Here is a 14,511-nt window from a genome sequence, read left to right as displayed (position 1 = left end):
CCCCCAAAAAAAAAAAAAAAAAAAAAAAAAGACAGCACCACAATCTCTACCTGAGGTAGATGATTATTTAGCTGCATCACTGAGGGGGGGGAAATGAAAGAAACTAAAATCCAGCTCTCTTGTGTGTGACAGGGCAGTGGATATGTTCCCCCTGTGTGAGACACACCTCAGTGAATAAATAAATCAGTCTGTGTCACGGGTCGAAAATTTGCTTCACCCAGATATGAATGGTTGCACTCTGAGTGTTTCCGACGTATGTTTTAGTACCGGTATGGGGTGCAGGGATGGGTGTAAAGGGAAGGGGCGGCCGGGAAGTGTCTGAAGGTTGGTTATAGTTGGAAGCCCTCCATGGGGGCCTCCTGCTGCGGGAAAAGAAACTGCTGCTGGTTCTCATCCACCTGTGGTGCCAGACTGGCATCCTCTTCCTCTACTCCAAAATAGTGCTCGATGAGGTCAAAGGCTTTCTGGTAGATCTCCTGATTTTCATGACTCTGTAGGAACTCGATTTTGTCCAAACCTGGCAAGAGGAGAAAGAGAGAGAAAGACAGCGAGAGTTACATATATTTCTTTGATTGGTTTTTATTTATGTTTTTTTATTCAGCAAGGATGCACTAAATTGATTAAAAAAAGTCCCAGTAAAGACTTGTATATTGATAAATAGAAAGCTCAAAAGATTTGTTTTTACCATACACAAAAAATAAAATAAAAAAAATTACTCTTTTTAACATTGTTGGAAACACTTTAGATTAGGGAACACACTCACTATACAAGTTTTCCCTCAATAAACTCCTAATTACTGCTTATTAGGGCTGTCAAAAAAAATAAATTCAAATTTCGAATATTTGTCGAATTTAAAATAAAAATCCACATTCGAATGCAAAAATGTTGCATTCGAATTTTAGGTGTGCGTTAAGGAGGCAGCCTTATCAGTGGCGCACGAGATGCTATGACGATGTAAGTGTCGTTGCATTATAATGTTTTTGTTAGTCTATCCAGTTGACAGGTAAGGGAATAATAAGCAACAGCATGTGTGTCACCATATTCTGTCTTAATTGAATAGGAAATGCAATCCAAAAAAACATTGTGCTTGGAATACTGTCCTCGAAAATAAAGTCCAATAACTGATTTATTTTTTGGCACAGAATATTATGTAATCCCTCTTCTGCTGCTTTGTGTAATTCGTGGAATGAATCAATTTGTAAAACTAGCCATGCACCAGTATGACTGGGACAATATTTGTCCTTCAGTACTTAATTTCTCAGAAAATAAACATCATAATTTAATTTCCCTCAATACAATAAACTGAAGATGAGAGAATTTATATTTGGCAAGCCATGCCCATCAAATCACTGTGTAAAACGGAATCTGCATTTCAGATTTAGACACACAATGATACCATGAGCACGGGTCAAACATCCCAAGTTCAGCAAATGAACAAGCTAGCAACTGTCTCTAGTTTCCTTTCTTATTCACTGATTCTAAAAAACATTTAAGCAATGTGGAACGTGAAAGGACAGGAGGAAAGCAAAATCTATTATTATTACAGCCAAAACTATCTTTCAGTCTAAAAGTAGACCAAGAAACATCTTAAATAAATGATTAAATAAAATGCCTTGGACACAAAACAAAAGTAAAGCTTATTCATAAAACATCAATAATAATGTCAAGTCATAACACCACACTTATGTAACACTCCAGTTAAAAACATGTCTCGTACATTATAAACACAATTAGATGAGATCTTGGTAAGTTGTTGCTACGCTTATGTCAAAGGAAGCACTCAGTAAGTATACATTATAGGCTGATACATTTAATGAAGCACTGTTTTGGCTGTGGCTAAATACCATAAGTGCATGTCTGATAAAAACTGCAGCCATTTGCTGTAAGTGTGCATAGTGATACTTTAACACTTTAAGCACACCGCTGCTTTCAGACTGTGCGATCTCACTAGACGGCATGAAAACCACATTGCAACTCAAACTGGATAAACACATCACAAGTGCTCCCTGGTGACAACTTCTCCAATATTAGCGCTTGTGCTGTGCCATGCTAATAGCCTTCTGAGAAGGCCCAACTTGGCCAGACGGGCTTAAATGGGCTCCCATGCTAAACTTAAACTATCTTGAGAATTTATTTCTGAGGTCAGCTCTAACTCAATTATATCTTTATTCTCCCTCAACCAATGATGTCATGTGACTTGACTACTGTGACTCAAAAAGCCAGACATATTGACGATCAGGAGTTTGTGCACACACTGCTGCTTATTTTGACCAAGAATCACCCACACAGACAAAAAGAGGCTGTCTGACACATACATGTAAAGAGGGTAAATATTCGAGATGCACCAGTCGACTGGCCATCAATCGTAACCAGACATTTTGAGGTTTATATGAATGCATCTCTGAAGGGAACTGACTGTCCGGAAAATTTTAGCATGTTCTTGCATCACTTCTATTCCACAAGTGCCATCTACTGTCAGAGAGTGAATTTACATTTTCATTCAGCCCATCTGTTTTTTGTTTTTTTTTTGCAGTTGTTTTATGTAGCATAATTTCACAAAGATAAAGTCAGACTATTCAGACACATTCGCAAAAACATCTGCTCATGCTAAATGCATGTAGCATCTTTGTTTGGATCATGATTAAAATGCAATGTTTGCCTCTAACTTCAAATTATATTTCTTTTTCTTTAAGGCCAGTTTGGTCTGTAATGGAGCAAGATGTTCTCTTTAATTTCTTTGTTGTTGCTTGCTTAAAGACAGAAAGCAAAAAGCAATCCGTATCGGCCCATTCATTAATAAAAAAACAAACAAAAAAAACAAACAAACAATAGGAAATCAGGATTGGCCATGAAAAATTATGTAAATATGAATGCAAAGCCAACTGTAGGTCTACAACTGGGTCTTTGACCAATAATTCAATTCAAGTTTATTTGTATGGCGCTTTTCACGATAAAAATAGTTGCAAAGCAGCTTTACAGGAAATTAAGTTTCTACAATATATTTAGTAGTATCTTATCAGTGGTGACTATGTTAGTTAATGTACATATGGCAGAAATGTATGGTAAAATTCAGTTAATGACGTAATCAAACAGACGATGAACACTATTAACAGCAATGATTATATGTTGCAATCAAACTTGTACTTGTAAATAAGAGGGTAAACGAAGAAGAAAAAGGTAAAAGAAAAAGGAAAAATCTACTTTAAAAGACATTCTTAGATTCTTATACATTCTCATTCTTAGTTATTCATTCAGTTTTGAAAAATGTTTATACAATTTATCAAACGTTTAAACTGAATTACTCATATTTTCCGTACACACTGAAAAAAAATATTATTATTTTAATATTTCAAAGATAAAAGGTATTTTTTTGTAATTCTCTAGGAAGTCGCACCACATGACATTTTACAGCCTGAACTACCCTGGTCTTGTCATAATAAGGTCAAATTATCTGATATTTTAGGTGAATCAATGACCTTGATACACAGTCATAAGGGTCAGCAGGGGTCCTCTCCATGATATCAGTTCCTATGTTGTTATTTGATCAGCATGTTTTGGCATGCAGCTCGCCAAAAATGAGCTCCATGTCAATGACCTGATTCTCAAAGCGATGGTAAATGGTATGCCAGGCTTTGTGACAAGTTTGTCAGAAGTCTGAATGCTTAAGATGCTTAAAACGAGCTGTCTGTAAGCACATGCTCAGAGCTCACCTGATCTGCTCAGGTGTGCCACCTGACGTGGCATTAGTGATCGCCCACACCGCCTCCTTCCTGGTGCGGAATTCTGCTTTCTGTAGGATATCTATCAAGACTGGGAAGATGTTTGCATCTATTACGGTCTGCAGAAGATGATGATGACGGGTGAGAAAAAGAACACAGGATTAAAATCATCCTTAAATCCAAAAATAAATCCCAAGTAGACACTATAAACAGGACCACTCCTTTGAAGGTTTGAGGGCGCAGCCGTGCAACCCTGCCGCACACGATAAACAAGCTGAGCCCTGTGAGTGTGCTTCTTGGTAGCAGATGTGGAGTGTGGGTCAGGATGTACCTGAATCTGCGCTCTGTTTCCCGCTGTGATGTTGGAGATAGTCCAGCAGGCCTCCTTCCTGATGGATTCCTTGGCACTACTGAGCAGGTGCAGGAGGCAGGGGAGAGCTGAGCAGTTCAACACCACCTAGGTCAGAGAGAATAGAAGCATAAGGAGACCATCCATCTCCTGTTCGAAACCAGAGATAATCATACATGAAGATGAAGAAATACATCTGCTCACATACTAACACACCTGTGTCTGAATGTCATCTCCTGTAACAATGTTTCCAACGGCCCTCAGAGCAGGAGAGGCCACCTTGTAATCGGTATGCCTGCAAGAACAGAGGAAAGAGGTCATCAAGAACAGCAGTTCTCAAACTTTTTGACTCAAAGGTCCCCGGTTGTCCAACACAATATTTGAAGGCCCCCTGATATAGACCTTAGTCAGGGTAGTGCCATATTTAATTTTTGACAGGAATGAAAACAATCTGTAAAGTATAGCAGTACAGTGTGAACTTTTATTAAACAATATACTGATTATTCAGCTGAAAAAAATTTCAGTAGACAAAAACTCTGAAAGGTGAGAGTTGTGAAAATTACATGATTTAGAACCTTTATACAGAGCGTGCCATTATAAAGACTGCAAGTCTATCCCTCACAGCCTTATGAACTTTATTTTTAATGAAGATCCAGACCACGTCAGTAAGAACTTTGTCCTTTGTTCACTTCATTTTACCGCGGATTCATTTACAGTCATGGCACAATTCGACGCATGATTTTCAGAAAGATTAAAACTAAAAGACGATGCTGTGCCGACTATATTATAAATGGAACAATATATTATATAGAAAAACTTTTCCCCAATAAAGACAGTTATAAGAAAAATTATTTCAGTATGCATCTTGTTTTTTTTCCCACATTTTAATGTAAATTAGAATTTCATTATTTAAATATATTACTAATAATACAGCCTGCGGACCTGTTGGATGTTTTCTAAGAACCACTGGTTTAGGTAAAGCTCAAATAAAGTTCAAAAATCTGTCGATACACATTCTGCTACTGTAATACTAAGCTAGAAAAATAATGTGAAATCAAATTAGATCCTATTTAAAGTTTGTTTTCACAATCATTTGGAATATAGCTCATAAGTCAATTATGACACTTTGGCCTTACGTCCTGCTGAAAATTCAGATTCACATTGAAATATGTCATTATGGAACTTAAAAGTGTAGCAGTTTCAATATGATTTAGAAATGACAATTTAGTCATAATAGCGGACTCACATGAGTAGCTCCACCAGCCTCCTGCAGACCCCTGAATCAATAACTGCTTGGATCTTCTCATTGGGCCCATCAGAGAGATAGGACAAAGCCCAACAGGCATCAGCCAGCAGGTCTGAATCACTGCTGAACAAAAGACGGGACAGCACAGGCAGGCATGGGGACACCTACAAGAGCAAAAGACAGCTTTCAATATGAAGTCTGTGGATTAAGTGGCACTTAGCATCTAGATTGATTTATAAAAAAAATAAAATAAATACGTAAATAAAAATACAAAATAAAAAAACACAATACACAATGACATGACGTCACTGATAGTCATGTGTAAAAACACTCCTTTCATTTGATACATAATAGTTGAGATTTTACTGAAATGTACACTACTGTTTAAAAGTTTGGGATTTTTTCAATGATTTTAAAAGACGTTTTTATATATATATATATATATATATATATATAAATGCAGTCACCATTTGTTTGCATTTATTTGATCAAAAGTGCAGTAAAAACAATAATATTGTGAAATTGTAAAATTGAAACCAACTGTTTTCTATTTGAATATACTTTTAAAGGGAAGATCGGATCAGGGCTCGCAAAATCGCTAGCCCGACGTCCCGGGGCTATTGTGTTTTCCAGTCGGGCTACCAAAATGTTTTACCACCCTGTCCGACGGGCTATCTTGAACAGTGATATAAAATTCCTTCCTTGATTTGCGCATGAGCGAAAGCCCCGGCTTAGCGTGAGCTGAAGCCGGGCAAGGGTGCGCTGAGGCGGCGGAGTCGAGAACGGCGGTTCGGCAAAGGAGCGGTGAAAACGGTGAAAGCCGATCCGGGGATCCACAGCAATAAGTCAATCTAAATAACATGTATTTAGCATCTTTGTTTGGATCGTGATTAAAATGCAGTGGTTGCCTCTGATTTTAAATGGAAAAAGCACAGTCAAAGCCTTAGTTTGTTTGTATGAAGAGATTTATTTTATTTGTATTTATTTATGTTTTAAAATTTTAAGTTAGTTTTATTATTTGACATTTAATTTCACAAAGAAATGTGCAGCATTTTGTTGGAGAAATAATAAAAGGACACTTTTTCATTTATAATTTGTCTTAGATCTCATTTTGTTAAAGAAAAATTGTGAGAAAATTGTATTGTGAAATCAGTATCATGAATAACATCGCACCGTGAGTTCAGTGAATCGTTACATCCCTATATGCTACTAGTTTTTGATGTGGTATCAAAGAAGTATGTTATTTTAATAATAAAGAACCATATTTTTTTGCTCATCTGCAAAATGATCCGATCTGTTACTCAAAATCTGATATGATAATGCAATATGATCCGAGTCGTGGGTTTTGTGATCCGTTGCACCCCTACTCTCTTGACTTGTTATTTGAAGAAAAAAAGCAATCAACGAAGCTAATTTGTCCACAGTGAATTTCAGCCGGTGTCTTTTTTTTTTTTTATATTCGGGCTACTTAAATTCATTTTGGGCTACCAAAATCTGAAGAATGTCTGCCCGAAGGGCTACCAGCGATTTTGAAATTTTGCGAGCCCTGCGGATGCCTATTTTCCACAAGTTGGTATGATTCTTTAGGGTATTCATGAAATGTCTGTAACATACTTTAGTTAAACTTCCTCAATGGACATGTAAAACAACACCCTTTTTACCATGTAAAACATGATCACAGCGACTCATTTCAGTGCATGTCTCTTTAAATAATAATGAGCTACTGTTCGGCCCACTCCTCTCATCTGTGGGGCGTGTCGACACAAGACACGTGAATTGCTGCCTTGGACTCCGTATATGGCTCGGAGGCGGTCTTATTCAAATAGCTAGCTAGCTATCTACATAGAAACCGGCTGCAAACTGAAACAACTCGCTGGATGACAGTTTCAGACTCAAGACAGCCCATAACAAACTGGCTGCCTGTTTTCTTTTCAGCTTTTCTGAGCTGGCAGACATGCCAGAAACCTAACTAAATGCAAAAACAGCTAAAAAAAGAAAATTTTATGTTTTGAAGGGAAGGGTTTAATAAGCTATGCAATTCCACATTAATTTTCGTCTTGCTACTGACGACATGTGCACTCTTGCGGATGGCACACCAATTGCAATTTAATATGCAATTTATTCCTGCGATGATTAAGCTAAATTTTCAGCAGCCATTACTCCACTCTTCACTGTCATATGAGACACTGAGACCTATGACACATGAGACCTTTTGAACGCATAAAGTGCCTTCTTAAACATAAGGAAAATAAAGAGTGTTGTCAAGGGACAGACAAGCAGTACAGACCTTCTCAAAGTCTGGGGGTGGACTTTTGCCTCTGCAGAGGTTGGACAAGGCCCACACAGCATTCCTGGTCATTGTGAGACGAGTTGATTTGGTCAACAGCCTGGGGGAAAAAGTAACAAGGAAACATTCAATCCTTATCTTAAGCAAAAAATGTTTGTTTCTTCCGCAGATGATGTTAAAGTCATTGCTATGTCAGATAAATGCCAATACTGTGGTCTTGTGTAAGGTAAACAGAAAAACTGAGAACTCACATTAGTAGAGGAGAAAGGATATTACAGTTTAGCACATAATCTCTGCACACAGCGCTGTCTCCCGCAATGTTCCCCAAAGCCCAAACAGCCTGTGACACAAAGATTCATTAACATAACCACATGGGATTTATACTCGTTTAGCACAAACAAAACAAGGTGACTTATCCCTTGCAGCTTCATAACTTGTACCTGCTCCTGCACGTCTTCAAACTCTGAGTTGAGAAGCTCGATAAAGAGAGGTACAGCACCGGCCTCGATCACAAACTTTGTCTGTTGAGATGTTCCAGATGCGATGTTGGTCAGTGCCCAAGCGGCCTCAAACTTGGGGGGGGGGGGAGACACATTCAAGGATCTGAATTTATAACTTTAAATGAAGAAACTAGTTTAGCTTTATTTCATCACATCTCACCTGTAAAGTGCAATTGGTACTTTTCTGAAGGAACTCAACGAATCTATTCACAACTCCCGGTGTGCTTATAACCTCGTCAATAGGAGGGTTTGGTTCTGAACAATATGAAGATTGATTTATTAAAACTCAGACACGCTTCTAGGCAACTCCAGACATGTGTTTGTGCCAGATACCTTTGGAAAGCAGTTTTCTGAATCTCTGTGTTGTGACCAGTTGTAGTTCAGGATCTTCTGAGAAGAGCATTTCAACCATGTCTCTTGTAATTACTCCATCCTAAAAAACACAGGACAAATTTGGTCTAGATCAATGACCGTAATTTGTTTTCGACCCAGGTTTGCACCTCTGAGAAGTCCAAATCAATAGTGCTTATTGAATTAAGGGGTCATAATGCACTACTAACAACAGACCCAGTGTTACCTCTGCCTGTTACGTATTTCATGGCACACTCGTTTTATGCGGTTTTGGCACCACCTATTGTTGTGGGTGTATTATTGACATGTCAAAGTCTAGACCCTGAATATAAGACGACCGCGTTTTTTCAGATGTATTTCCAAGAAAAAAACATCATCTTATATTCGGGACAATACGGTAAATATATTCAGTCAAGATCAGTGAATGATTTGCTTTTGTTCTTTGATTAACATTAATGACAGGAAGCGCGTTTATTAGACTGCTGTCTCTTTAACACCGAATGCACGCAGATCTAAAAATACTGTACATGTGTGTTTTCTTGCTCATCTGTTTACGTTCTTGTAAGACAAAAATGGCTGTGTTTATGATGATATACTGACGTAGTTTTCTGCATATTGGTCGACAAATATGAAAGAAGTCAGTTTCGGCCCGGAACAACCTTTTCTACAGTGGAAATACACAGAACGGTTCGAGACGCAAACAGGGCGCAAGTTCTTTCCGTTCCTGCACTTAAATCGCATGCACTTAAATATTTTTTAATCACATTAAAATGCGAACGCAGGAATCGTTAAGCAGAATCGAAATGCACGCGTCTTATCGAATACCCGGTTCTAGGACATTTGGAACCGGTTCTAAAATGGAACCGGTTTTCGATACCCAACTCTACCTGTAAGTGACATAATGGGAGAAAGCAAACTATGCATTTGTGTTTGAACTCACTGGTGCTGTGGTGGAGGAGATGTAGGAATCCGTAAGTGGACTGTCAAACATTCCCCCTTCTTCCCCCAGCAGCTCCACATTTCTCCTCTTAAACAGCTGCCAAGAGAAAAATAGAGAATCAATAGTGCAAATTGCATCAATTGATGTGACAGTTAACGTTAACATGAAACAGCATTCACAGACCATTTAACTTATGTATCAGCATAGTCAATGTGAAAAGGATGTATGGGATAATGTTACAAAATATTCTTATCCCAAATAATATTTGACAATATTACAAACCCCCAAAGTTTTGAATGGTAGTGTAAAAGTCATATTAACGGTGGATGATTATGAAGATTTTTTTTTTAACTGTGCACAATAAAACCAAAAACATTTATATTAAATTCAATGGGGTTTATTATATTTTCAAGTTACCTTTAAAGAAAAGGTAATATAAGGAACATGAAAACAAACAAACAAATAAACAAAGCAAGTGGACAGTCACCTGTTGCTCTCGTTTCTGTTTCCTCAGCTGAATGCCTTCCTCCTCCCTTCTCCGACGCATCTCCTCCAGGTTGAGTGCTTTGTTCTTGTAGCGGTTCATCCTGAAATGATCCTTTGCAGGACTTCCTGAAGGCTCTGCAGAACATAACAAATTAGTAACACTTTACAGACATCTCCAAAAACACAACAAACAATTAATAGTCTGCTTTGATCCAAGAAAAACCATGATAATCAACCTCCCAACCACAGCAGTACAATCCAATTGTACAAAAAAAAAAAAAGGTTTATTTGTTTTGTCTACTTTGGATTGTGTGACATCACAGCTCAGATATAAAAGCTTCCCAAGAGTAGTTGAAGGCAGGGTGCATCTGAAATTGCCAAACCTTTTAATTAGAAGCAGGTGTCCACATAATCTTGGCCACACAGTATATTTATATTGCATAGTAACTAAGTACACGACAGAACAAATGCCTTTTTTAGAGCTGTCACTATTCCTTGATTAAATTCGAGAACTCTATTATAAAAATCGTTGATTGCATTGACACGTGTCGATTAACTGACAAATTACCAGAAGTGGTGCATTCCACGGTCGAGGATCCATGAAAAACATTATTAGGCCATTTTCTGAGGCTGCACGAAATATTAAAACCCATTTAAAATCATAGTAATGCATAGTGCTATTGTAAGGTTGCTTATGATGTTCAACTGGGAACAATGTGCACCATTCTATCAAATTTATAAGGCAAATCATTTATCAACCTACACCAACACAGAAGAATACATCAGAATACAGAAGATATACAGAAGAATATCTTTCTAAATATGCTAACTGTTCAAAAGTTTAAACCCTCACTCTGAGTTTGCATGTTTTGATGTCCACATGTTCTTGTTCGAGGAATGACAGTGGCTCTAGCATTTCTATCATAAAGAAGTGGCAAAATATTACAGATTAAGTGGACATTTGAATTTAATGTTGTTTAGTCAATATTAAACAAGGATTAGATCATGCTGTAAAGTGTAAAAACAAGTACCAGGCTGTTGGCACCCTCTGCAGGCATTTGATATAGTACACAATGTACATGTTTTGTTCAATAAAACCATATGATAGCTTGCTTTTGATATTTTATTTGAATCAATTATTGCCTTATTGCTATTATATAAGTCATTTTAATGTCTATTGTTCACTTAGGTTTATTTGTATTACCACAAAAAATGTTTTTATCTGATTACTCGATTACCAAAATATTTTTTTCTACTTTAAAAATGTTTTATTTAATTTTTTTATTCATGAAAGAATCCTGAATAAAAAGTATCAAGGTCTCCACAAAAATACGAAAGTGCAACTGTTTTCAAAATTGATAATATTATGTTAAAAAAAGTTTCTTGAGCGGCAAATCAGCGTATCAGAATGATTTCTAAAGGATCATGTGACACTGAAGACTGAAGATCTTGTTATACCTGTCTTATAAGAATAAAGATCTTGATTTGAAGTCTGTGAATAGGGATGCAGAGTTTGTTTTCAAATGGTCAATAAAAATGGCAAAGTACATATTTCTGCCAATGAGTTGCTATTGAGGAAACTAGGAGTACAAGACCTGCACAAACTGTCCATGGTGGACAAATATACTCATGTATCTGGGCATTTTGACAGGAGAAACAGCTGTAACAATTTCAATTGGTGTGCCATCCGCAAGAGTGCACATGTCATCAGTAGCAAGACGAAAATGAATGTGGAATTGCATAGCTTATTAAACCCTTCCCTTCAAAACATAATGAACGTTGGATAAATTGTTCAGCACTCTCAGCAGCTATCTCCACCTTCATTACTCACTTTGGTCCGTTTGTGCTGAGCACAATGCACTTGAACAGAGCCACCCGGAGTCAGTGAGCAAAACCACTTTTAGTGAGGGTATCTAAACGCTGTTTGCATGAGCAAGCAGCTAAAGCAGCCTGTCTCAGCATTTGTGCAGCACTGAGAGCAGAGGAGGCTACGAATGATGACTGGCTAATGCTACCGAATGCACATCAGGGCACTAACAAACAAAGTGCCTGAGGGTTCAGTTTCAGATCTTGGATCCGCTCCCATCCTTTCTGTATGATCTTATTGCAGTGCATCTCAAAGGAGGAAAATAACCCAAAATCAGCACTGGCACCATGTGAAGGCCTCCATAACCTTCAGTCAGTAAAGATCTGCAGTTCTGGGGCAGAGAACTACCACAAGTTTCAGCTTGACTTAGAAATCAGGCTTCCTGATGGGTGAGGTTTTGGGTGAGATGGGTGAGGCCTTCTTCCCAACATATGGAAGGCTACATTCCAATTGATCTGCTCATGAACAATACAGGCCATGGCTTAAAGGAATAGTTCACCCAAAAATTACATTTGTTGTTGCATTTACTGTTGTTGCAAACCCATATGGGAAGAACTACTGCATTTTCCGTCCGCCATCGTTCCCTCAGTATTCACATCATTTTTGCCGCGCACACTTTTGCGCTCGTGCTGACGCGGCGAGTATTAAGCGTGATGTAAAAATTGTCATCGGAGGGTGTGTTGACAATTCAGGAGTCAATGATTCAGTGACCCATTCATAAAGACAGTGGCCCTGTCCCAAATGGCACACTTCATGTGAACTTGCGATCTTGTGGACTTACAATGGCCGCCGCGTGCGTGTGTCCGTTAAGTCCACGAGACCGTAGGGTGTCCCATTCATCATTTTAGCTTTCAGAAGGGTGCTCGCAAGCACCCCCTTTGCGGCCGCTATGCGCCCTCGATGCTCACTTCTGCCGAGCCCACACTGAAGTGAGCTATTACAATTTCTATTTTAATATATTTTAAAATGTAATTTATTCCTGTGATGCAAAACTGAATTTTCAGCATCATTACTCCAGTCTTCAGTGTCACATGATCCTTCAGAAATCATTCTACTGTGCTGATTTAAGAAACATTTATTATTATCAATGTTGGATTTTTTGATGTAAAGTCGGCAACACCAAAGCTCCAAAAGTATCAAAAAATTTTTTTTTTTTTTAAATATAGTTTTTTCTATAGTTATTCAAAGTGCTGATAAAGGTGGAGCAGTGGTTATTTTAGATCGACAAAACTATGAATTTGAAATTCAGAGACAACTTTCTAATTCAGTTTTTTACAAAAAATTGAGTATGAATCCTTTGGCTCATTACAAAACATCTGTACACAATACTTTAAAACTGTTTGTGGATTCAGGTTTGTTGACAAAAAATGAATATGAATACATGTGTGTTGAGCATCCGATCACACCGGTACTATACACGCTGCCTAAAATTCACAAACCTTATAAGGATATCCCTTCTGGGAGACCCATAGTGGCAGCAATTGGGTCACTTACAGAAAAAATTTCGGCTTTCGTTGATTTTCATTTACAACCTTTAGTCACGTCTTTACCTTCTTATATTAGAGATACGATGGATTTTATCGAACTCATGAATAATGTGACATTACCTGATTATCCGGTCCTTCTAGTCACCATGGATGTTGAATCGCTTTACACCAATGTTCCATTTCAGGGAGGGTTAGAGGCAATAACATTTTTTCTTGATCAACGTCCTTGTCAGGTTCCAAGCACTGTATGTTTGAGTGACTTGGCAAAATTGGTGCTTTCACATAATTATTTTTTCTTTGGGTCAGATTACTATCTGCAGATCTCAGGAGTCAGCATGGGTTCCAAGATGGCCCCAAGTTTTGCATCTTTATTTTGCGGGTTGTTTGAACATCATTTTGTGTTAAATCCTGCTATAAAGATTGGGGGTATGTTGGTTGTTCATTTGTCTGATGAAGAGCCTGCGTGCTCGAAACGTCACATATGCTATGCGACAGTTTTTTTTAAAAATAAATTTTTTGATACTTTTGGAGCTTTGGTGTTGCCGACTTTACATCAAAAGATCTTCCATTTGTTTCTTAGTCGAGCACCCAGTTGAGATTGATGTGCATGCTTTTGCCTGCTCTTCACTTTCTTTATTATCAATGTTGAAAATCGTTGTGCTGTTTCACATTTTTGTGGAAACTGATACATTTTGTTGAAAATCGTTGTGCTGTTTCACATTTTTGTGGAAACTGATACTTTTTTTTTTTTTCAGGATACTTTGATGAACAGAAAGTTCAAAAGAATAGAATTTATCTTTACTAGAAATATTTTGTAACATTATAAATAGGGATGGGTATCGTTAAGGTTTTAACAGTACTACTACTCTTACCGATTCTGCTTATTGATCCGGTACTTTAACGGTATTCTTATCGGTACTTTTGTGTATGTATGTATGTGTATATGTAGTGCTGGGCGGTATACCGGTTCATACCGAATACCGGTGTTTATTTTTGTTATGATATGAATTTTTTAAATACCGCAATACCGGTGTATGTCGCTTAAACAACGTTCGGAACGCAACACTGTTTGAAAGGGGTCCCTTTTCACTGTTGCACTGTGTTGAGGGAACAGCTGTATGTGTTACTAAGCGTATAATTTTGGAAAATACCGTGATATAAATTTTTGGTCATACCGCCCAGCACTAATTAATTAATTCATATATTCATTTGTATAATTTTCTTAGCACTCTTTTAAAACCTCCCAGCTTTTCCGCCCTGTTTTCACTCAAAACGAAAC

At 37.7% G+C, this 14,511-nt stretch overlaps 1 protein-coding gene across 1 annotated transcript in view; it reads right to left on the bottom strand.

Annotated features, from left to right (window-relative positions):
• Nucleotides 1–329: 329 nt before the first annotated feature.
• Nucleotides 330–14,511, bottom strand: part of LOC107709253 (importin subunit alpha-7-like) — an 18,784-nt gene continuing 4,602 nt past the window's right edge. Inside the window, exons 2-14 of the mRNA XM_016513691.1 lie at nt 9,880–10,013; nt 9,393–9,488; nt 8,435–8,534; nt 8,262–8,356; nt 8,042–8,173; nt 7,853–7,941; nt 7,602–7,701; nt 5,315–5,478; nt 4,285–4,363; nt 4,051–4,176; nt 3,711–3,838; nt 1,545–1,564; nt 330–517 (exon numbers count right to left, since the gene is read on the bottom strand). Of these exons, the coding sequence (XP_016369177.1) occupies nt 330–517; nt 1,545–1,564; nt 3,711–3,838; nt 4,051–4,176; nt 4,285–4,363; nt 5,315–5,478; nt 7,602–7,701; nt 7,853–7,941; nt 8,042–8,173; nt 8,262–8,356; nt 8,435–8,534; nt 9,393–9,488; nt 9,880–10,013 (1,451 nt within the window). The remainder of the gene's footprint in view (nt 518–1,544; nt 1,565–3,710; nt 3,839–4,050; nt 4,177–4,284; nt 4,364–5,314; nt 5,479–7,601; nt 7,702–7,852; nt 7,942–8,041; nt 8,174–8,261; nt 8,357–8,434; nt 8,535–9,392; nt 9,489–9,879; nt 10,014–14,511) is intronic.

Source organism: Sinocyclocheilus rhinocerous, unplaced genomic scaffold, assembly GCF_001515625.1.
Source record: "Sinocyclocheilus rhinocerous isolate Xijiao unplaced genomic scaffold, SAMN03320098_v1.1 scaffold206, whole genome shotgun sequence".
Lineage (NCBI taxonomy): Eukaryota > Metazoa > Chordata > Actinopteri > Cypriniformes > Cyprinidae > Sinocyclocheilus > Sinocyclocheilus rhinocerous.
This window is presented reverse-complemented; position numbering and strand designations above follow the sequence as displayed.